The sequence below is a fragment of the Crinia signifera genome, chromosome 12 (assembly GCF_055691185.1).
Source record: "Crinia signifera chromosome 12, ASM5569118v1, whole genome shotgun sequence".
In the NCBI taxonomy this organism is placed as follows: domain Eukaryota; kingdom Metazoa; phylum Chordata; class Amphibia; order Anura; family Myobatrachidae; genus Crinia; species Crinia signifera.
The window spans coordinates 50,935,482-50,960,006 of NC_139228.1; the positions used below are offsets into that span (position 1 = coordinate 50,935,482).

The 24,525-nt window shown below is 45.1% G+C and overlaps 1 protein-coding gene across 2 annotated transcripts in view; it reads right to left on the bottom strand.

Annotated features, from left to right (window-relative positions):
* Positions 1-5,309: 5,309 nt before the first annotated feature.
* Positions 5,310-24,525, bottom strand: part of LOC146050019 (cholesterol 24-hydroxylase-like) — an 82,189-nt gene continuing 62,973 nt past the window's right edge. Inside the window, exons 5-15 of one of the 2 annotated variants that reach the window (XM_083166789.1) lie at positions 20,251-20,337; positions 19,592-19,730; positions 18,543-18,656; positions 17,470-17,626; positions 17,107-17,172; positions 14,227-14,299; positions 10,547-10,631; positions 10,182-10,292; positions 10,010-10,098; positions 7,475-7,541; positions 5,310-7,213 (exon numbers count right to left, since the gene is read on the bottom strand). In XM_083166789.1, coding sequence (XP_083022915.1) covers positions 7,061-7,213; positions 7,475-7,541; positions 10,010-10,098; positions 10,182-10,292; positions 10,547-10,631; positions 14,227-14,299; positions 17,107-17,172; positions 17,470-17,626; positions 18,543-18,656; positions 19,592-19,730; positions 20,251-20,337 — 1,141 coding nt within the window. In that variant the 3' untranslated portion in view covers positions 5,310-7,060. The remainder of the gene's footprint in view (positions 7,214-7,474; positions 7,542-10,009; positions 10,099-10,181; positions 10,293-10,546; positions 10,632-14,226; positions 14,300-17,106; positions 17,173-17,469; positions 17,627-18,542; positions 18,657-19,591; positions 19,731-20,250; positions 20,338-24,525) is intronic. The other variant, XM_083166790.1, reaches the window with a different exon arrangement.

Below are 24,525 nucleotides of genomic sequence, written 5' to 3' on the forward strand. Positions count from 1 at the left end.
TGTTTTAAAAAGATATTATTATTATTATTATTATTATTATTATTATTATTACTGAGCCACTAGAAATTATTTAGAAAAAATATTGAGTCTGCAGGTAATGCTGCAGAATCCTTATTAAAGCCTTTATTGAAAAATACAGATTTTTATAGTGATTATTATAAGATGTATATTGAGTTGCATTTTTATGCTTACTGATTTATCTGATTGCATGTTGCCACTTTACTAGATCCATTGGTCATGCATATGAGCCCACAAATAAGGAATGGAGGTCACAATTAGGCGCAGCACAACTGGGTACTGCTACTAGTAATTGCATTTGCTGCACAACTAATCATGATATTTCTCTCAAATATTTGTAATGATTTAATGATTATATTTTTCTCAGAGTGGTTTGGAAGAAATTGTGTATTATTAACAGGAATCCATGAGACACTGCTGTCAGAAGGCACTAACCGATATGAGGACCCTCACGGGGTTAGAGGATACGAGTGATGCTCATAGGGCATTAAGCAATTAGTATTTTGATGAGTTTTTCATTACTAATCATGTCACAAGTTTCTAAACATCTATGGACCACAAGAAATAGTTTTTTTTCCAGATTTTACAACAAAGCATATTATCTAATACCCATAGTATTTGCAACACTCCGTTATTGCAGGTTATCTGCCCAATGTGATTATTCTTATTATTTTTTTAGTGTCAATCAATTCACTTTACAGTTATGGAAGTATTACAGTCATCTAATCATTGATTTATGATCTGCATATTTCTTACTATCAAATAGCAGATAGTCAGGACTTACTACATTTATTTACAGCACAGTCCAATATACGTGGACTTAATTAAGCCAAAGTTTTATGGACAGCCCCACTATGTCCCACAATGAGTTGCATGATTCCTACCACAATGCTGATTCAATATGTTTATGATCTAATGTGTTTAAATTCTTTACAGGATTCTCTTACTGACACATTTTCTATTACTACTACTAAATCTAACTGACACAGAGCTGACAAAGTACAATATACTGACATAATTGCTTAATTTGAGGCTTTGATACACGCACTGACAGAAACCACAGCACTGGATATATCAGATTTATCATATACCTGTCTTTACTGTAATGAACAACAAGCAGCGTCCTTGGGAGTTTGAACACATATACATGGGGGTTCACATAGACCAATCAGGTGCTACAGTTGCGCACTTGACCGAGTGGCATCTGCTTTACCAACATGTTTAAGGACTGTGGCTGCTGCTGCAGCCTTTGTATAGAAATTACAGGACACCGCACATTATGTGTCTCCAATGCTACATCTTTTCTAATAAACTCTTCACGGACAAGACACATTGCCAGTGCATGGTTCTCTCGTTGGGAACTTTTGCTCCCAGCGCCACATGACCTGACCATTGTCAGGTGTGGTATGCTAAATCCTGCTACCTGGTGGGACCCGGGAGTCCCAGAGGATGGACGAGAGGGAGGATTTAGAACATGATTGTGAGGAATATTTAAAGCAAAATTTCTCCAGTTAGACCTGATATCTCTGACACGCCACTGCCATCTACAAAGATTGTAGTTGTCACCAACAAGGAGACTCAGGATGGCCATATACGGGATATGCGGTAGTATTGGATTTAGAGATCCTCATTTTCCATCGTGATTTTGCTACGATATAATACGCTAATATCACAGCAAGTAAAGGAGCTCATTGAGGCTGTGCAACTCCCTGCAAAGGCAGTAGTTGTTAAGTGTCAAGCTCACATGTTATAAAGTGATCTTGTTGCACTTGGTAACAAAAATAAGATGGCCACTGTTGTGAATCACACCACTATACAATTTAATGTTTTTACAATTGACCAGCAGAATCTCATAAAACATCAAGAGTTGTGTATTTAACAGGAATGTGCCAATGGATGATGAATGGATGCAGTCAAAAGGCTAATGGCCTATGGAAAGATGGTGGGGGCAGACCAGTAGCTCCCCAAACCCCTCCTCCTGGCATATGCGGAAGCTGCCCATGGGATGACCCATGTAAGGAGAGAGAGGGCATGTATTTTGATTTCATCTTATGCAGAGAAAAGGAGTCCCAAACTCATCTGCAAGAGAATGAACTCAGGAAAATTATTCCTATAGAATCATCTCACATCCGCCCTACCTCTGGTCCATTCCTAAGTTTAAAAATATATATTTTTTTAATTAACATGCATACAAAATTGTCATTATATTTAAATGGTATCTGATATGTTATCTTGATTATAAGGAACATCCCAGGTGTCCCATGTACGGCATCCTTTACATCAAAGAAATTTATTGAGAAATTTGTGTTCAGATATGTTATCCCATAAGGTATATGGTATTAAAAAATCATAGAGGTACATATTTTGACAGGAAAGGTATTCTAAGGAATAAGTCAATATATGGGTATGAACATTTGGTTGCACTCACCACACACTAAAAGGTTTTAGTCAAAATTGAACATGTTAACAAATGAACGTTGAGAACACATTATATAGGGTGGGTGTTGAAATTACCATGAGTTGACTTGAAGTTTTGTCTTCGGTTTTGTATAACATTCACACTACTCCTCAGCAGCCACTGAACCTGTCCCCTTATAAGATCATTATTTTAATTTATATATACATTTTTTTATTTTTGGGAGAACAGCAAACCCTATTCAACATCCAGCAGCAGACTTGTCACTCTAATACTCACATCATCTAAAGACTTTACCAGAAAAGCAAACAAGCTTATGAAGGGATGTTGTTATAAGGTCCAGCCTGGAGACTATGCAATGGTGAGAAAATTCTTACAATTAAATGTCTCGTAGATCAAAGGCAAGACCCATCCCTGTGAAATAAACCGATTGAATTAATGCGTCTCACTGCAAGAAGGTTTCCGACCTGGTGGTGATATCAGTTGAAGGAAAAAGATACTGATGCAGATAAAGATTGTGACTTTGATTCTAACTTAATAAACTTATTTGATGATGGGCCTGTCCAGGGCCCCGACACAGACCAAGACAAGGTCCACGGAATCGGGGGGCATCCTTAGTGGTGTCCCTGCGGGTTGTGGGCAAGAAGAGGTCTACGGAATCGGGGGATACCCTTAGTGGTGTCCCTGCGGGTTGTGGACAAGGTGTAAAACAATGATTCCCATGAGTGACCAAGTTTCCCATACGCTAACTAACTGAAGAAGTCATTTTTGTTTTTTTAAGTTTTCATCTTTTTATAGTGAATGAGGGTTACCAGGGATTGGTTGCTGGCAAGGACAGTGTGTATAGTTATCAAAGAGGTATTACTAGAGTCATGGTGGTGTATTCTACTTCTGCTTTTAATTTTAATCCCACAAGTATAGTAATAATCATAACAGACACACATATACATCATACTACTGATGCTCCCAGGTTTTGGTATGCATCAGAGGATGGTAAAAAGGTACTTGTGTATTTTGGCGGCGCCCCCGATGTCCGTCGTACGACGAACAGATCGCATCGCATCGCATGCCATGGTCCCGATGGCATGCGATGCGATGCGACGCGATTTTGACCCCCTATACGACCAAAAATCGTATAAGCACCCTAAAGGGTGCTTTTGAGCACCCAAATGGGTGCTTACAATGTTAAATGCACCCCCACGCCACCCCCCACTATAAACGTGAACCCGAAGCGTGGCGAGCGCAGCGAGCCCGCGAGGGGGCGGCGGTACGCGTCCTACGACCTTTTCATACCCCCACTATCCACGTCGGCGTGGAGTTGAGAATAGAATAGTGTGGCGAGCGCAGCGAGGCGAGCGCAGCGAGCCCCGCGAGGGGACGCGGATACCTTCACAGTTATACGCGTCCCCTCGCGGGCTTCACAGGTGTCCGTGGCGACGCGGACACCTGTGAAGCCCGCGAGGGGACGCGTTTACCTGTGAAGGTATCCGCGTCCCCTCGCGGGGCTCGCTGCGCTCGCCACGCTTCGGGCTCGGTGGCTCGCTGCGCTCGCCACACTATTCTATTCTCAACTCCACGCCGACGTGGATAGTGGGGGTATGAAAAGGTCGTAGGACGCGTACCGCCGCCCCTCGCGGGCTCGCTGCGCTCGCCACGCTTCGGGTTCACGTTTATAGTGGGGGGTGGCGTGGGGGTGCATTTAACATTGTAAGCACCCATTTGGGTGCTTAACATTGTATAAGCACCCATTAGGGTGCTTATACAATGTTTAATCGCATCGCATCGTATGGCATCGTATGCCATGTACAATGGCATACAATTTCAAAATTGTATGCCATCGTGCACTATCGTACGATATCGCGTCGCATCGCATACCATCGTATGTGTTATGGTATGCGATGCGATGGGCGCCGCCAAAATACACAAGTACCGGTAAAAAAAAAAAAATACTGATGGCCAATATGTTAAACTAATTAAAAGGTTTAAAATAAATATATGAGTAATAACATAAAAGTAACTAAGAACATCCACACCAGAACCATTGATAGAATACATCTAGTAAGGTATCAGTAAAGAAGAGGCATTCTAAGTAAGGATGGTAACAATGGTGCAAACATAATATCTATATGCAAACTGACATTTCTTCCTTAGACGCTCATCATGAGCTGATAGAAAGAACAATAAGGTAAACAGATTGTTGGTTATATTGTCATCTACGGTATCACTCCGGTAATGTTGGGTTAATGGCTACTTATATTTGCAGTCAAATCAAACAACACTTCATTTTCTATGTAGGATTTACACAAGTGAATCTTATAAGGTTACTGACTCTCCCTAGGTTTAAAATTGGTAAAGAGTGTAATAACAGGAGATATTTTGGAGTACAACAAAACATGTAGTTATCATGTGACAAAGGGCCTTATTCAAGTTCACTCTTTCTGACAAAATCCTTCTTAGATGGACAAAACCATGTGCACTGCAGGGGGCAGATGTAACATGTGCAGATAGAATTAGATTTGGGTGAGTTATTTTGTTTCTGTGCAGGGTAAATACCGGTTGCTTTATTTTAACACTGCAATATAGATCTCACTTTGAAGTAAACCCCACCCAAATCTAATTATCTCTGCACAAGTTACATCTGCCCCCCTGCAGTGCACATGGTTTTGTCCATCTAAGAAGGATTTTGTCTGAAAGAGTGAACTCGAATAAGGCCCATAGTTGGGTGAGCTAGTGGAAAATCTTGATAAAAAAGGGTACTCATTGAATTGTTTCTTATGATGTTTTCTCAAACATACTGTCTCATAAGCCATGGACATTACCACAAGGATTATATTATATTTACAAACTTAAGGTTTCTAAATGGTTACAAACAAGATCTATTGTAATAAATTTTACTTTTACTAATTAATACAGTGGTGATTCAACATGAAGATTTGAAAGTAACACATGGTATATTAAAGAAACACACTTATTTACATGATCCCAAGTTTATAAAATTGTATTTGAATTTTGTGAATATAATTAAAATATGGTACAAGCATCACAAATACTAAACTGATGGTGACGTTAAAAGGAAAGTTGAATTAAATTATTTGGGTTGAAAAATTTTTTTAGTTTATTGAACAGGTGTGAGTGATGTGATTCCCTACAGTTGGTTTATTTGGTTGAACCCCAATAACTGGTTCGCATAAGTCAATGTTATATATGCTTTAAGAAGTTTAATGTTTTTGCCAAGATAATGTTATTGATTTTTCTGTATACTAGTGAAATGCTTCAAGAAGGTTTTCCGATGTATTAAGAGAGAAACAAATGATGCGTTTTGCAAGAGATATGAACTTTCTTTGGAGATTTCAAAGTTCAGAGGATGGATTGTTAAAACTGAAATAACGCATCAATAATTCTATACTTTTGTTATACTCTGTTTTCTCAAATTTTGTTATTTATTGCTGCAGGTGGCGTTAGCTTGTTGCACAAGGTACTAGCCACGGCGTATGAGGCCTACCCTTTGCGCTAAGCAGCAGGTGTTTGTTAGAAGCAGCAGCCATTTTGTTGAATCATGATTTGCATAATAACATTATAAAATGGCTGATCATTCAGAACAGTGCTGTAAAAGTGATTTCTTATAGAGAATTGTTTTTGGTTTTAGAAGCTTAAGAATGTGATGTTGACATTATAATGGAGCAAGGACAGAAAGCTAGTCTCCACAAACTGAATAATATGGGAACAGGGCCACACATAGACCCCAAGGCCACTGTGCCTAGTTACAAGGAAGTTGGGTGTTGGGTTAATTATGACATCATGATTGAAAGCAGAGCTTTCCAATAAGACTCAATACTTATGAGTAATTAATTAATTATTGTGATTAAGGTTTAAATATCAGAGTTAGAGAAGGAGGAGGGAGGCAGTTGAGGAATAACAAGCAAACACGGGGGGCTGGAGGTAATTATGAAGGAGGTTTAATCATGGCTGATCACTGTCCTTGAAAGGTGTCCATTTTGATTTGATTTAGAATTACTGTTTAAGTATTAGCTAATCAATTTTATGTTTCTTGTGTTAGTCTGCATTTGCAAATACCTGTAATGAAGCTATTCTTTAAGTAAAGCATTGTCATACATTTTATAACAAGGTTGTGTGGGTGTGCAATCATTTTAGCGCAGTTATATTTAAAGGTAATGAAGTAAATATATACAAGTTTGGGTTATCAATCATATCTAATCTTATCAATCAAATCTCTGCGTTATCAAGGGCACTGTGCACAGCCAACATAGGAGGGTTCTGTCCTGTATATGGGAGTAGGGACAGTGCGCAGCTGACATGGGGGGGGTGGGTTCTGTCCTGTATATGGGAGTAGGGCACTGAGTTGGACCCGGATCCCACACAGGCCATATAACTCAAAACAACATAACATCCAGCCCAAAGTGTGATTACTGCTATTGCTATCTGCTATAGTATTCAGGAAGAATAAGGTTTTATTGGTCATTGGGATTGAGGCTGATATTGGCCGATCACTTATTATTAAAACAGAAATGTTCCCTCAAATCTCTGTAAGAGGATGGGCGTTGGTCAGTGTCATAATTCCGCCTCCTATGGTGGGTTGCATCGGATCTTGTCATTTACTGTTTTGTGTCATTTAGAGGATCCGCGTCGGGGTGTCAGAGTGCAAACCACGCCGTCCCGTGGTCTTAGCGTGCCAGTATCCATTATCTCATACGACTGCCCAGGAACCAGCTGAAAATCAAACCTCTGCAGCAGTTTACTCAGCACCACCTTGGCCTCTAGCTGCGGAACAGAAGGGGACAGGTAAGGGAAATTTTTATCTCTCTCTCTCTCTCTCTCTCTCTCTCTCTCTCTCTCTCTCTCTCTCTCTCTCTCTATATATATATATATATATATATATATATATATATATATATATATATATATATATATATACTTAGCTTTTATATATACACATAAATATAGTAATCGCTCCGCCTCAGCCCAGTCTAAAATGGTATTGCACACACAAAGCTGGCCTAACAATATGTTGACATTACCTACCTGGGAAAACACCTGCCCCAGACAGGAGCGAGGGCCCAGCATGAACGGGAAGTAGCAGTAGTACGGCCTGGAAGGAGAGGATACTGGGAGTGAGAAAAAGTTTCATCCATGCACGCACGCGAGTACCAGATTAAGCCTTTGGGGGGCCGCAAACTGCATGGGAGAGTATTACAATGTCAGAACACAGAGTAGAGGCAGTATAAACTTGGTCAATGGGTAGCTGCAAGGGGTATATATATATATATATACACACACACACACACATATATACACATACATACCACATGAAAAGCCTGTGTTCGTCCCTCTGCACCTTACTCGGTAGGACTGTAGGAGACCTCACAGTCCCAGTGCTGCCCCTGAATAAAAACCCTCCCATGACTAGGCTGCTTCTGCTTTCCTGCATGGGCCTGAGAAGCATGTAATGAGCTCCACCAATCAGAGCTCAGCACAAACCTCTCAGCCTCTGACCTCTTGGGCAAAGTGTCATGGGATGTAGTCAGCTCCCAGTAATGCACTGCACACTTGTGCAGTCAGTGTGCCTTGGCTCCCGATGCTCATCACCATTAATCATTGTCCCATTGGCAGATAGGTGAAGCTGCAGCACTACACCACTCCCACTTTTTTTTAAAGTACATGCCAACCACAAGGGGCCCCTAGCTAGAGGGGGCCCAGGGGTACTGACCCCTTCGCCCCTGCTTTAATCCGGCCCTGACGCACACACACACAACTGCAGGCGCCGCCCCTCCTTTGTCACCTATCAGAACGCTTCCTTAATCTGCGTATTGGCATCACATGCTCCTGATAGGTGGCGGCCATGGGCACAGATCCGGCTTATATGTGGCATTAGTGTAGACAAGCCCTTTACAACATATGTCTGTACTTAGTGTATATTATTGTGTTCCTGTTTGCTATAGGTGGATGTCTGCAATTAGCATAGTCTAAAGCAGAAGCAGCTGAACTACAGATATGTCCGGTGCATCATATTGTGTATTATATGCGAGTCCTGTGGTCAGTATATATAATGGCTGGAGGCACGCTGGTGATACAGACTGTAGGATACATTACGGTAAGTATGGCAATATAGCAGTATCTAATGGTCACCTGACCCAACCGCAATATCCAATAGGATCACTGTCTGGGCCGTGTAGATGAAAGATGACAGCTGTGGGTTTTTAGCAGCTAGTGGCCAGAGATAAGCTGCCATACACTTTCACCCCTGATTCCGATGGAAATCAGGTGAAAAGTGCCCAAATCGTATCTGCATAACCTTCGATTCCAATCCAATGCGCGGTCCTGTGCACATTGGATTTGGAGAACTGAGATTTGTCATATCCAACAGCACTTGCTGAGAATTGTGTATGATACACCATTAGTAGGCACCGCAGTTGCCGAAGTATTGTATGTGAGGCTGTATGCGGTACCTGAGATAAGTGTTGGTCTAATCTGAGCTTTCCCTGTTGTGGCAGGACTGGCCACTGCGCGCTCCTGGGTGTGACATGACTGGCCACCACGTGCTCCTGGATGTAGTATGACGCGTGGTAACTGGTGCGGTGCTCCCGGCTGTGGCAGGACTGGCTGCCATGCACTCCTGGATGTGGTGCTCCCGGCTGTCACAGGACCGGCCACCACACGCTCCTGGATGTGGTGCTCCCGGCTGTGGCAGGACTGGCTGCCATGCACTCCTGGATGTGGTGCTCCCGGCTGTGGCAGGACTGGCTGCCATGCACTCCTGGATGTAGTGCTCCCGGCTGTGGCAGGACTGGCTTTCTCATGCTCCTGGATATTGCAGGACTGGCTGCCACGCGCTCTTGGATGTGGAGCTCCTGGATGTGGCAGGACTGGCTGCCTCATGCGCCCGGCTGTTGCAGGACGCCCATCACACACTCCTGGATGTGGTGCTCCTGGATGTTGCAGGACTGGCTGCCACGCGCTCCTGGATGTAGTGCTCCCAGCTGTGGCAGGACTGGCTGCCTTGCGCTCCTGGATGTTGCAGGACTGGCTGCCGCGCGCTCCTGGATGTGGAGCTCCTGGATGTGGCAGGACTGGCTGCCATGCACTCCTGGATGTAGTGCTCCCGGCTGTGGCAGGACTGGCTTTCTCGTGCTCCTGGATGTGGCAGGACTGGCTGCCTCATGCGCCCGGCTGTTGCAGGACACCCATCACACACTCCTGGATGTGGTGCTCCTGGATGTGGCAGGACTGGCTGCCTTGCGCTCCTGGATGTGGAGCTCCTGGATGTGGCAGGACTGGCTGCCTCATGCGCCCGGCTGTTGCAGGACGCCCATCACACACTCCTGGATGTGGTGCTCCTGGATGTGGCAGGACTGGCTGCCTTGCGCTCCTGGATGTGGTGCTCCCAGCTGTGGCAGGACTGGCTGCCTTGCGCTCCTGGATGTGGTGCTCCCAGCTGTGGCAGGACTGGCTGCCTTGCGCTCCTGGATGTGGTGCTCCCAGCTGTGGCAGGACTGGCTGCCATGCACTCCCAGGTGCGTGACTCTAAATAAACAATATTTTACAATTTATTCGACTCACTTTTCGGCTGAAGGATGGAATCTTTCTGGGTCAAACTTGAAAGGATCTGGGAAGAATTTCTGCATCCTGCCCATAATATATGTGCTGAACTAGGAAGACAGAAGACAGACAGATAAAGAGCTGGCACAGTCTGTGCCCAACGGCACCCTGCCCATCCTATATAATCACTCACCACAATGGGCACACCCCCTGGGATCTGGATGCCTTCTAGGACTGTATTGTCTTTTATGTAACGCGAGGTTCCCGGAGCTGGGGGATAAAGTCTCAGAGATTCCTTTAGCACCTGGATGTAGACACAATAATAAAGTCACCTCCATCTGCCATTAGGATAAGCAGCAGAAGACATAGGGGGTGCTACCTGACCAGGTATATGCTGCTTTCAGTAGAGGATTGTGTCACCAACTCAGAGTACCAGTGAGTGTAATGAGAACAGCACTGTGCGGGTATACGTGTACTATTACCACATTGCCCATGCATTAGCGGTTAGGTAGATGGCAATGATACATAAAATATCTACCACACTTTCCAAGTACTTACCTGGGTCATATAGCTGAGGTTTGTTACATCATCAAAGCTGATGTCACGTCTGAAGCCAATGACCTCATCCAGCTCTGCCCGGAGTCTGGGAGGAAAATAACAGTTGTAATGGAGAATTCTCAACCAAAATAATATGAAATATACAGAACCTTAGCAGACGTCCCCATAAGAAGACCCCCCCATTGTTACAGAGGTATAACTGATGGAGAGGGTAAAATGGCCCCACAATATGTATCTTCCGAAACCTCAGAACAACCAGAATAATCAGAAATGTGCAATAAGCACAAGAGATAATATACATAAAACAGGTGTGGTGTACCTGGTGCACCATTATCAGGACACGGTCGCATTCTCACATTTCAATGTTGACAATGTGAGCCTGTCTACAGTTTAAGGATGTCGACCTGGTTGACCCATTCGACGTGATACGAAACAAACCCAAGCAGAACATGTGCAGGTAATGCAGCAATTGATGCAGACGAATCTGATGTCTGAAATTTGAAGCTACCTAGTACAGGAAGAGGGCGGGCAGGTGACATCAGCTGCCTGCCCCCAACAACCACGCCACTGACGAATTACCCTGGGAATGCCCAGTGTTTTCATGGGGAAACCCATGAAACACTGGGAATTCCCATGGGTGCAACCAATGTCCACCGCCGCCCGCACTGATCCATGCGTCTGTTTGCACAGATGGGCTGCACATAAGCGTATAAGCACAGCCCATAAACATCACTCACCGTTGTGAATTCGCAAAGGTGAGAACAGACCAGCATGACCTCCGATGGCTGTAGTAAGCACCTCTTACCCGCAGCAGAGAAGGGGCGGTGGCGGTGATGGACAGATACTTATTGCGGGTTATGGTCATTGGGTCTACAGAAAGTGGGTTGACAATGATTAGGTTGACATGGGTCTATGTCGTCAGGGTTCTAGGTCGACATGGGTCAAGGTCGACATTGGTGAAAACCCCCATGTCTACCTAGACACTGTTGCTAATGCTTGTGTTGACCTATTGACCTAAACCCATGTTGACCTAGACGCATGTCAACCTTTCCCCATGTCGACCTAACTAACCGGGCCATTTCCCGGTGGGCCGGCCCAAAACTCATTAAAAAAAGGGTCCGAACGCGCTCCCCCCTCGGCCGCAGCACTTTGTCAAAATCCAAAATGGGCACGGGAGGGCTGCTGCGCACAGCACCTCCCAGGCTCCCAGCTACTGTTCCAGCAGCAGCAGCAGGTGAGTACAGATTTGAGTTTATCTACTGTGCCTTGGTGTGTGAAGGGGTGCTGTGGTGGTTAGGGGGCTGCCGTGGGTTTTGGAGGGCTGCTGTGGTGTGTGGAGGGCTGCTGTGGTGTGTGCAGTGGTGCCGTGGTGTGTGTGTGTGTGTGTGGGGGGGGGGGGTGCCGTGGTGAGTGAAGAAGTACCGTGGTGTGTGGAGGGATGCTGTGGGCTTTGGAGGGGTGCTGTAGTGTATAGGGGGCTGCCGTGGTGTGTGGAGAGGTGACATGGTATGTGTGTGGAGGTGCCATGGTGTATAGTGTATCTTACTGGCATGCCGCACTGGGCCTCCTAGCTTATGATAGTTTTTGGGGTGCCACACCCTGCACCTAGATATAGCGCTAGGGACCCCCAATATACAGAGAAGCCTTGACGCGGCTTGGGGGCATGTCATACACCTGCGCAGGTATATGTAACCAATATCTCTGAATTCTATTATCATGTAGTGTTCAAGATTGGTTGCTAAACTATTCAGTGTGCCAGGGGAACCAATGTCTTGTTACTTACTAAGTATTAACCCCTCCCTTGCATGCACCTGAAAAGTTTTACTGAACTAATTTGAGCATCTACCACTATCTGTATGTATGTATAGGGGACTGCCATGGTGTGTGGAGGGCTGTCGTGGTGTGTGGAGGGGTGCCGTGGTGTGTGTGGGGGGGGATGGTGTGTGGAGAAATGCCGTGGTGTATGTGGGGGTGCCGTGGTGTATAGGGGGCTGACATGGTGTATAGGGGTGTGATGGGGTGCCTTGGTGTGTATAGGGGTGCCGTGGTGTGTATAGGGGTGTGGAGGGGTGCCGTGGTGTGTATAGGGATGTGGAGGCAGGGCCGGCGCTACCCACTCAGCAGAGGATGCAAAGCAGGTAGGCGCCGTGCAGGATAGGCGCTGTCCCTGCTGTGCATCCTCTGCTGTCCACCGTGCCTGCCGGCTGCTGCTGCGCCTGTCACACTTCATCACAGGCAGCAGCGCCGAAGGCACAGAGATCCCTCCTGGCTCATTATCAGCTGATCATCGGCAGGGTCAGAAAGGGGGCGGAGCTACACAGACGGAGGGGGCATGGCTACATGGACCAGAGGGGGCGTGGCTACACGGTCCAGAAGGGGCAGGGCTACAAGGGAGCAAGGCTGACTGAAGACACCAGGAAACAGGAGAGGATGAGCTGCCAGTGCCACCATTGTAAAGTGTGAGTGTACTAATGTCGGCAACTGATGTGGGCACGTGTGTAGGCAGCACTACTAATGTCAGCAACTGGTGTGGGCACATGTGTAGGCAGCACTACTAATGTCCGCAACTGGTGTGGGCACATGTGTAGGCAGCGCTACTAATGTCGGCAACTGGTGTGGGCACGTATATAGGCAGCGCTGCTAATGTTGGCAACTGGTGTGGGCACGTGTAGAGGCAGCGCTACTAATGTCGGCAACTGGTGTGGGCACGTGTAGAGGCAGCACTACTAATGTCGGCAACTGGTGTGGGCACGTGTACAGGCAGCGCTACTAATGTCGACAACTGGTTTAGGCATGTGTACAGGCAGCGCTACTAATGTCGGCAACTGGTGTGGGCATATGGTTACACAGTGCTACTACTGTCGGCAACTGGTGTGGGCACTACGTATAAGCAGATGTACTACTTTCAGGCAACGGGTGTGGGCATGTGTATAAGCAGAGCAACTACTTTTGGCAACTGGTGTGGGTGTTATGAATAAGCAGAGGTACTACTTTCAGCATCTGGTGTGGGTATATGGTTACGCAGTGCTACTACTGTCGGCAACTGGTGTGGGCACTACTTGTAAACAGAGCAACTACTTTTCGCAACTGGTGTGGGTGTTATGAATAAGCAACGCTACAAATGTGGGCATATGCAGGAGTACTCGGGGCATTATGTGTAGCATAATGTATGTCAATGTCATATGGGCATTATAGTGCATGGCATATTATGTAAGGGGAATTACAGTGTGTGGCATAATGTGTAATGGGCATTATAATGTGCTGCATATTGTGCAAGGGGCATCATGATGTGTGGCATTACGATTAATGTGCATTACTGTGTGTGGTATAATGTGTAATGGGCTTTGAGGTGTGAAGCATAATGTGTTATGGGGATTATAGTGTTATTGGTACTTTTATGTTACCACGCCAATTTCCCATGAGGCCTCGCTTCTAAATTTTTGCGCGCGCCTTCGGCGCGCACTGTCCCTGTTTTTTTCACACATGGCGCCAAAATGGCTAATTACGGCACTGGTGAATAAGATTGTGCTACTGTGTAGTGTAATTTGGAGTGGGAGCATTATTGTGTGGCCACACCCCTCCCTTTGTAAAGTTTGGGTGGGCGCAAATGTATAGTTTGCAGGAGGGCGCCGAACCCCCTAGCACCGGCCCTGTGTGGAGGGGTGCTGTGAGGCACTCACCTGTCTGTGATCTCTGGCTGCCTGGTCAGCTCCATCACTGTAAATGACAGCTGGTTGGCTGTAGTCTCTTGTCCTGTGTGTGAGAGGTAACAGTCACATGTAAACAGTATCACACAGCGGCTGTCTAACAAATATATATATATATATATATATATATATATATATGGAAAAACAAGGGGGTATCAGAGTGCGCTAGAATACAACAAAAGTGGATTCAAACAATCAATATTTAATATAAAAAATATAAAAAATAGTACAAGTACAAGTATAAAAAAGAGCCCTTATAGTTAAGGGTATCTTCAAAAGTACAATTGATGAACAGAGATGATTGTTGTTTAATTCAAGTGGTCTTGATCACAATTAGCCCAACGCATTTCGTCAAAACATGACTTCATCAGGGGCGGATATAGTAATCAGCAATGATCATATATGTCATAAAAACAATAATTTGCCGCTCAGTATTCCAGAGTCAATTCTGATATAACAACAGCAATCGTGAAGAAACAGGTGAAATCAATGCAAGTTCAAAAAACAATTTTCATCGTGATGTCTCAGAAACATTCCAATATGATTTCAGCAGTCATAAAGGCAGGATGATTCCAATAGAAATGTCAAGAAAATTGCCAGATATGCAAAAATTATTAGAGAGCTCAGGATCTAACAACCAGTCAGCAGGGATTCACCAATGCAAATTCACCCACTTGCATTGGTGAATCCCTGCTGACTGGTTGTTAGATCCTGCCCTCCACACGCCCAAGACCCCTTGTTTGTGGACTCTCAGCCCATTGTGGATGAAATGGAGGGGGGGAAACTCCCATGGATAGGAAGTTGTACCCGTGATGTGGAGGACCAATGAAGAGATGCCTAACCCATTTTCTGTATCCAATAATAATCCAGTTTGACCCCACACCCCCTTGCTTTAAAAGTCTGATCCAGGAATCTCTGCGGCCAGATGTGATCTAATAGAACACATGCCAAGGATCTTGGGGGAAACTTATCCGATCGTGGTCTCTGCTTCTTTTGACGGTAATTGTTATCCTTATATGTGTTAATGTTTGTTTTTCATGTATAAGCTGTACTGCATAAATCTATAGTTTATATTGTTTGTAATCTTATAATCACCTGTGTCCACTACGGACTTCAATATTAGGACACGGGGTTGGATCCGTGATCTCCATTTAACTGACTGTTTATGTGTATTATTTCTTTATAATCATAACAGCCTCTCAGACGCAGCACCAGCTTTAATCGTAATCAGTTTGTATGTAGATTGATATAGTTGGAAATCCTAAGGTTATAAGGATATGTTCATCTCATAAAAGCTCATTGAGAGTCTCATACGCTGATGCGTCTCAGTTGCACATTCCGTATTCGGTATCGGTTGCCAAGGGTAACCGCATATTGTTTTAGAAGGTAACGGATACAGTGTAACTACCTCAATATCCACTGGTTTATTAAAATAATATTTTATGATAACACCAACAACTTTTCTCCTGCTATTAGTTCTGGTGGACACCACTCTCTGGACCCCTCCATAGGCTCTAACATACAATCGGCCATCTGTACGAGAGGATACTGGGCCCTACAAGCGGAAGCCAAAAAGAACCACCTCCAGCGGCAGCCCACAGCTCCGTAACACTAGTGAGGATATCCATCGGGGAATATAGCGAGCCTACTACAATTATTTCCAAACTGGTAAAGTGCACTTACCTTGGGGACTTCAAATCCCACTTGGGCCCATATCCACATCCAACCTTTCATCTGTGGCGTGTCATATTGTTTTTCATTTTATGTGATGTTATTGTGTTTTTTATATATTTTTTCATATGGTCATATAAGTGAAAGTGAATTTTTTCCAACCCACACTTGTCATTCAGTTATAGTATGTTTTAGCGCTGCTCATATGCCTTGTGCGTGATTGCTGGATATATAAAGCACACCAGCACTTTAGATGGCCACACCCCCTGACAAAGTCTCCCTATGATGAAACGCGTTGGGTGTGGTCTTCTTCAAACAACGCTGTGCATGACGCTCCTGATCCGCTAAAGACGTACCGACGGCTGTGGCGTGTCCCGGTCTCCTTCGTCTGCTTGGTGCGATTGTGGACTTCATGTGTTTGGCAAGCAGATTGCTCTAATCTTACATGTATGTGAGCTTGATTTTATATTAAATATACTTTTACTTCATTGCTCATTGGTTGCGCTTCCTCTACTTTTCTTGCATACACCACTTGTATGAGAGTAACTTTTCCATGAGATAGTGTCGCACAATTAGTTGTCATATAATGTATTTATTAAAACATAAGATAAAACAAATGCATTTTTTTTAACACTCCATTATGTAGTCAATGCTTGATGAGAATAGACTAGAAACCCAACACGTTTTTCACGGTGATTTCATCAGGGGTGTGGATTCCAGTATCATCATAGAATAGATATAGGATTTTTAAATTGTTAAAATAGGTATTTTAGGGGTTAAAAAAAAAAAAACCTTGGTGAGGCGTGAATATTTATATAGTACCAGAAAGAAATCAGTGTCCAGAGTGCTGAGTGTGTTCACTCCCAGAGCCTGAGTGACACCCCTCACCAAGGTTTTTTTTTTTTCGTGTGTATTTCCCCCACTGCACCTGCGTAATAGTAGTGTTTGCTTTGCTGCACCACCCTCTATGCAGGTGACACTGTAGTACAAACATGTATTTCCCAGGCATCTCCTAACCCCCTCAGATGCCAATTTATGCCCCTAGGGCACCTCTGCAATGTGTTGGGGCACCAGTCTTGCTAGTAACAAATTTAAAAGGGGACTGACCCTACTCTTGTCTAACTATGATCGCCACTCACTGGGTGCACAATGGGGGCACTGGGTCTATTATCATCCACTTACCAGCTATGAAGAACGTGACAAAGTTATCCAGCATGATGTCATCATCCAGACCCCTCTCCTGCTCTGCTGAGACAGGGAGACAGGATATGAGCAATATGTGGCACACAGCCTACTGAGATAGAGGTGCTACGGCTGATGGTGACCCCTTATACAATTAGGGCCCTGCATGTGATAGCCTGGAAGGCTGCAGTACTATAACAACACTGCTATTGCTCAGTGACAGCCGGTAGACAGATACCTGGAGATAGCGGTGTTACGGCAGATAGTGACCCCCTTATATACACACTGCACTGCATGTGATGGACTGGGACGCTGCACTACTAGAATGCTGCTATTGCTCAGTGACAGCTAGTTGACGGTTACCTGCACTCTGCAGGATTTTGGTCAGAATGTCTCTGGGAACCTCCTCTCCGCTCAGCATTTCTTGTTTCCTCTGCATGATGCATTCATGGCCAGTCTTGCGCAGCAGCTCCGCACTATCCTGCACCTCCCGAATGAATGCCCAATGCTGGGGCATATACTGGTGACACCAAGGGCAAAGGTTTATGTCATATTCCTTAATGAATGGATTCAGCATAGGATCAAAGGCCTGTACTTATTACAGTGGGATATATGCAATAGTTCTGGTGTGTAATGGTCTGCAGATGGAAAACCTCACAATGTTGTGTAGTAAGATAGGGTGTGTGTGTGTGTGTGTGTGTGTGTGGGGGGTAGGTTAGGGTAGGCTGCATCGAGTTAGGTTGTGGGGGTTAGGCAGTGGAGGGGTTAAGCTGTAGGAAAAAGGGGGTAGGTTAGGCTGTGGGGGGTTGGTTAGGGTTAGGTTTTGGGGGGGTTAGGCTGTAGGTCAGGGGGGAATGGGTAGGTTAGGCTGTGGTGGTGCAGGCTAGGGTTAGGCTGTGTGGGGTAGGTTAGAATTAGGCTGTGGGGGGGTTGGTTAGGGTTAGGCTGTGGGGGGGGGTTGGTTAGGGTTAGGCTGTGGGGGGGGGGGGGGGGGGTTAAGGTTATGCTGTGGGGGGGGGGGGGTTGGTTAGCGTCAGTCTGTGGGGAGGGTAGGTTAGGCTGTTGGGTAGAATGGGTAGTTTAGGGTTAGCATACTTAAGCCATGTACACACTAGACGATTCACTCAATGAGTTGAAGCTTCCTGGTGTCCAAGGCAAATGACATTGATCATCCAGAGATTTACCTCTGAGGTAACAGTATTTACCTCTGAGGTACAGTATAGCTATGATCCTCTTATATGACCCCACTGTGATTGCATGTAAAGAGTCATTATACATTTAAAAAGATCATTTGTTCTCAGACGATTTTAGTTGTTTATATCTGTCCTTTATAATCTGCTTACCTGTAGAAGGTAAGTCGCTGGGTGTATTCCATTATGTAACAAGCTGCTGGGGAGACAGCACCAGACAGCGGCTGTGGCCTCCTCGCATCTTACCTGCATTAATGGGTTTTGCATATATTTCACCATCCCTTTAAGAACTGTGGAAATGGCGTTTGGAAAAGCCGTCTGGTTTCCCTCCACCAAGCCGAGGTCCATTCCGAACGCAACCTGCAGGTGAGATAACCGCAGTCTATTTACACTGGATGTGGAAGTTATGGTATAAGGCAGTGTTATAGAGGAGCTGTGGTTACAGTATGACGCAGTGTTACAGAGGTGCAGTATGACGCATTGTTACAGAGGTGCAGTATGAGGCGGTGTTACAGGGGGCAGAGGTTACTCTATGATACAGAGTTACACAGGGGCGGAGGTTACTGTATGAGCCAGCATTACAGAGGGACGGAGGTTACTGTAAAGGCGGTTATACAGAGTGGTGGAGGTTGTGGTATAAGGCGATGTTACAGAGGGACAGAGGTTACTGTATGAGGCGGCATTCTGTATGAGGTGGTGTTACAGAGAGGTGTGGTGTTACAGAGGTGGTGGAGGTTACTGTATGAGGTGGTGATAGAGGGGCGGAGGTTACTGTATGAGGCGGTATTACAGAGGGACGGAGGTTACTGTATAAGGCGGTGATACAGAGTGGTGGAGGTTACGGTATAAGGCGATGTTACAGAGGGACAGAGGTTACTGTATGAGGCAGCTTTACAAATGGTTGGAGGTTACTATATGATGTGGTGTTACGGAGGGGCGGAGGTTATGGTATGAGGCAGTGTTACAGAGGGGCAGAGGTTACTGTATGAGGCAGGGTTACAGAGGGGCGGAGGTTACTGTATGAGGCGGTATTACAGAGGGACGGAGGTTACTGTATAAGGCGGTGATACAGAGTGGTGGAGGTTACGGTATAAGGCGATGTTACAGAGGGACAGAGGTTACTGTATGAGGCAGCTTTACAAATGGGTGGAGGTTACTATATGATGTGGTGTTACGGAGGGGCGGAGGTTATGGTATGAGGCGGTGTTACAGAGGGGCAGAGGTTACTGTATGAGGCAGGGTTACAGAGGGGCGGAGGTTACTGTATGAGGCAGGGTTACAGATGAGCATGTCACCTTGGTGATGACGTCTAGTGTGACACAGTTGATGGCAGCGTGTAGACCCACTTGCTGTTTCCCATCCGCTTTCTCCGCCAGTTGTTCCATGAGCTGTTCTGCTTTTTCGTTGAAGACTCCGATCATCTGCCGGAGGTACCTACAAGAGCCGGCTGTGAGTGCCAAAGCTGACCACCCATAGACTGGGGCAGACGGATGAGATTGTAGGGGTAGAACAGGGAATGAGTGTTCTACAACGCAGCGTGCGCATTCCCCGCAAATCTCACACTCTTTCAGGTTCCCCCATACACTATGGCCCTTATTCAGATCTGATCGCAGTACAATTTGTTCTCAAAATGGGCAAAACCATGTGCACTGCAGGTGAGGCAACATGTAATGTAACACGTGCAGAGAGAGTTACATTTGGGTGGGGTGTGTTGAAACTGAAATCTAATTTGAAGTGTAAAAATAATGCAGCCAGTATTTACCCTGCACAGAAGCACATGGTTTTGCGAATTTTGAGTACAAATTTGTACTTCGATCAGATCTAAATAAGGGCCTATATCCAAATAAGTGTTGTCATTTTATTGGAAATATGAATGTAGCATCTGGCCTGGGCCAATATGGTGGTAATATACTGTCAGGAGCACAGCGCCCAGCATCTTACACAAAGTACTCACATGTGGCTGAACGCTGGATCCATAATACGCCTCTGCTTATGCCAGTGGTTGTGATCAGGATCCGTTAGCAAGCCTTTCCCCAGGAACCTGCCAAGCAGATGAGATCCCGTGTTACCTGTCGCATTATACTCTATGGCTCACATCTGTCCTTCGTCTTCCTCACATGTCCACATCATCATCAACTATACGCCCTGCTATGCCAGATGCATAATAACATCCTATATTCACTGTCACCAGACACGTGCACCATGAGTGACAGAAGCTGGATATCACACTGGGTGATTCTCGTCGATGCCGATAATGTTAGCTATATTGGGAGAGACGATAAAGCACATACACACTGTTCAATAACAGTCAGTGATCACATACAGAAGGTAAATAACAAGATATCGGGGAAGGCGCTTCGATATGAGTGTGCTTTAGTTTAAGCAGCAGTAATGGAAAAAATGGATAGTCACTCCCAATGGTAAACAGGTAAATACATGAAGGGTTAAAACTGCACTAGATGTAAAAAAAAACATGTATATTGATCTTAGAATAATAGAATTTAATATAGCATATAGTATAGACAATACATTGAAAAGGGGTAAATAATAAAAGGTAGATAAAAAGTCAATTATAAAATATATTCAGTGCAATGACCTGAGTATATGGATAGTCACCCTTTTTGTTCACCAGTACTGGGGAGGTCCATTCAAGTAGGTGTGGACGTTTTTTGTAAACAATTTCCAGTATGGGCGGGGTAGAGTTATTTTCCACTTCTTTGTGTGTAGAACCGGGTCATTAGGAGGTGGCGTTCCTCCAGAGAATCTCTGAGCCACGGTGAGTTGAAGAGAGTGGGTGCCACTAGTGCAGTGGTAGTGCTGTGAAAAACCTCAGCTGGATTGAAATAAGAGGCCAACACTTCGGTAAAATAGGGTGACTTCCTGATAAAAGTTCAATTGGGGTGCAAAACCATACGCGTTTCACTGCTAAAAGCGGCTTTTTCAAGGATAACTTGCTTTGTGTAAAGTCCGGGTTTAAATGCCCTCTTGATAAGGGTGATGTCATCCACCTGATTGCCCAATAGTTGTTGCAACATTGCATATACATTTCAAAACAGTATAAATACAGCATGTAATAAAGGGTAGGAGACAGACTTACTTGTAAATATGTTGGGTGACATTCTATGGGATGAGATGTGTGTTTTTGGCGAATATTAGTAATAAAAATGGCGACATTGCATTTTTACTTGAAATCGCATATTTAAAAGGATGCGCTAAGGGACGGATAAAGCATATTATGTGCGATAACTCATGCGGACTGAAAGTGTGTGAATAAATCGCATTTTTATCGCATCCAGATGTTTTCGTACAGAAAAGTATACAAACCGCTTATTTAATGGGATGCGTTTTCGTAAATCGCACTTTTAAGGTGTCTAATAATCGCACTTTTTTCAGACCAGGTTCTGATGGGCGATTTGGCCCAGGACTCACTTTGGTCAAGTGCACAATTGGTTAATTTCAACACAGGTGCCCTCAATTTCACTCAGAAACACCCCTACATATACCCCAACATCATTAAGGACACCTGTGAGGGTTTGAGACATGGAGATTTTGCAGAGTGGTTTGGAGTTGCTGATTTGTGATGTGGCCCATTTGGAGGAGCTGCGCAGGAGGGAGGAAGCTGCACACCAGATCCAGGTAGCCCCCGACTACTGCGTACCCCACATATGTATCGTGCTCGGCTGAACCTGGACCTTCTCTCGGATCAACAGGTTGTGGGGATGTTTAGGCTGAACCGCAATAACCTGTTGGACTTATATGAGCAGGTGAGAGATGATTTGGACCCTTTCGGGGGAGGCAACTATGCAGTGTCTGGGCTGCAGAAATTAATGTGTACCCTCTACTATTTGGCCACAGGCTCCACTCAGTCTGTGACCTCATGGTTCACTGGGGGTATCACAGCCCACTTTCTCTAAGCATTTTACTCAAGTGTTACTTGCTTTAAAGAAGTTGTGGCGCACATACATCAGATTCCCACGTTCTGAGTTGGAGTGGCAGGACCACAAGGTGGCTTTCTATAGACTCTCAGCATTCCCTCACGTGCTGGGAGCTATAGACTGCACACACATTGGGATTAGGGCACTGCACGTGCGGGGATACGTCTATGTCAATCGGCGTGGGTGGCACTCTTTGAACGTACAGGTGGTATGTGATGGTCATCTCAAAATCCTAAGTGTTGTAGCAGGCTTCCCATGGAACTACCATGACGCCTATATTCTGAGGCCCTCTGCAACCAATTCAACCAACAACAAATGCCAGAGGGCTGGCTACTTGGTAAGTACATTTTTACATATTACCCTCTCTGTCCTTATTTGTACCTGCTCAAATGTGTGTGTTTTCAGTTTCACAAGCATATTGCTCTTGTCCCAGTGACTCCTGTTTGCACAATGCACATACCTTACCATATAAGGCAATAACTTCCTATCTGTGTTTTAGGTGACTCAGGATATGGGTGTGTTTCCTGGCTCATGACACCTTTGCGCTCCCCAGAGGGCCCTGCACAGCACCGGTATAATGAATACCATATTGCAACCCGCAATGTGGTGGAGCGTACATTTGGAGTATTGAAAAGTAGATTCCGGTGTTTGGACTGGTCATCGGGTACGCTGCTTTACCACCCAGCAAAAGTAGTGATGATCGTCCAGGCTTGCTGCATGTTACACAACATAGCCCTGTCCCAACCAGCCTATGTGGAGGAGGAACATGCAGCAGTCGTGCAGGAAGCCCAACCTACCACACCTCGGGTAGTGAGGGGTATGCAGACGGGGAATCTGGTGCGTGCAGAAATCATCAGGCGTTACTTTTCTGGTAAGCACATGTGCCCTGTATTCCAACATGTACCTTTGCTGTAAGTGTACTCATAAACAAATTATTTAGCAATACCTTCTGTTTCCACCCACATTTAGCCTAATACACAGAGCCCAACTGATGCAGCTGGTGGTGCTGACCTATCCCTTAGCTGTAATCAACCTTGTAAGTACATTTGTAACATGTATGAATTAATTTTGTTCTAAAACATGGGTCACCTGGTGTTGTGGAACTACACGTGCCAGCATGCCCTGACACACTATAACCATTACAGTCCAAACAATGAGTGCCAGAGCTTGCTGGAATATGTAGTTCCACAACCTTTGACGGGCCAGGAGTTACCCAACACTACTTTTCAGCAATCCCATTGCCATATACCATTACACTTTGTCATATTTCACACAACAATTGTTTTAAAAATAACACACAGACAAAATGGTATGCGTTTAGACATTTTTACTGAAGTATAGTATGTCATAAACAACCTGCATTTTTGTCACTCAAACATTCGTACTGTCGGGGGATGTTACAAGATGTATTGCATATTACATGCAAATTAAAAATGTACAAAAAAAATTAATTATTTTCGCCCACCATCAGCCCACCCTAAACCACTTCTTGAAGCTGCACCCAGGTCACCCCGGGTCCTAATACTCCGACGGGGTGGGGAAGTGAGGGAGCTACTAACTGGGGTGCTAGATACACTACTCAGTGTAGATGCTGGTGCACCTATGACATTGACCTCTATCTGCTGAATTTGTGCCTGCATACCTATTAAGGCATTGGTCTGCGCTGTACACGATTGGCTAAGTGCAGCTATACTTTGCGCAAGGCTGCCAATATGGCTATTCTGTTCCCTAACAGCAGAAGTAAGATCTGCAAAACGGGTGTCAATGCTATTAGTCATGCGCACATGAGTACCTAGACCAACCCGTACACTCCTTGAAATTTTTTTAATTGAAGAAAAGTGTGACACATGGATGTTCCCTATTTGCATTCTTTGGGAGGCCATAAATTCAATTTGTTTCTCCTTGAAATTTACCAAGGAGTTAACTACTTGTGCAGCAGAAGCTGCTGTATGGGGTGTGTTTGTGGGTGGGGGTGGGTTGGGAGTCACCCCACTTGGTGGAAGATCACTCTGTGATGACGTCTCTATTTCCTCCTCAGCCGCAAAGGTCTCCACGGGTTCGAGAATGATGTCCATTCCGTCCAACATCGTAACAGAGGATTCTGTTGGTTGTGTTTCTAGTTGTACAGTACCTGTGGATACAGATGAAGAGGTAAGTACTGATGCATATATAGGCCAGTCTCTATTCAGTACTGTTTTTGAAAGGGCTTGAGATGCTGAACGCACATACCTAGGGGTATTATGTACTTACACATGTACCCCGATACTGCATGTAACATTGACATTAATACTAAG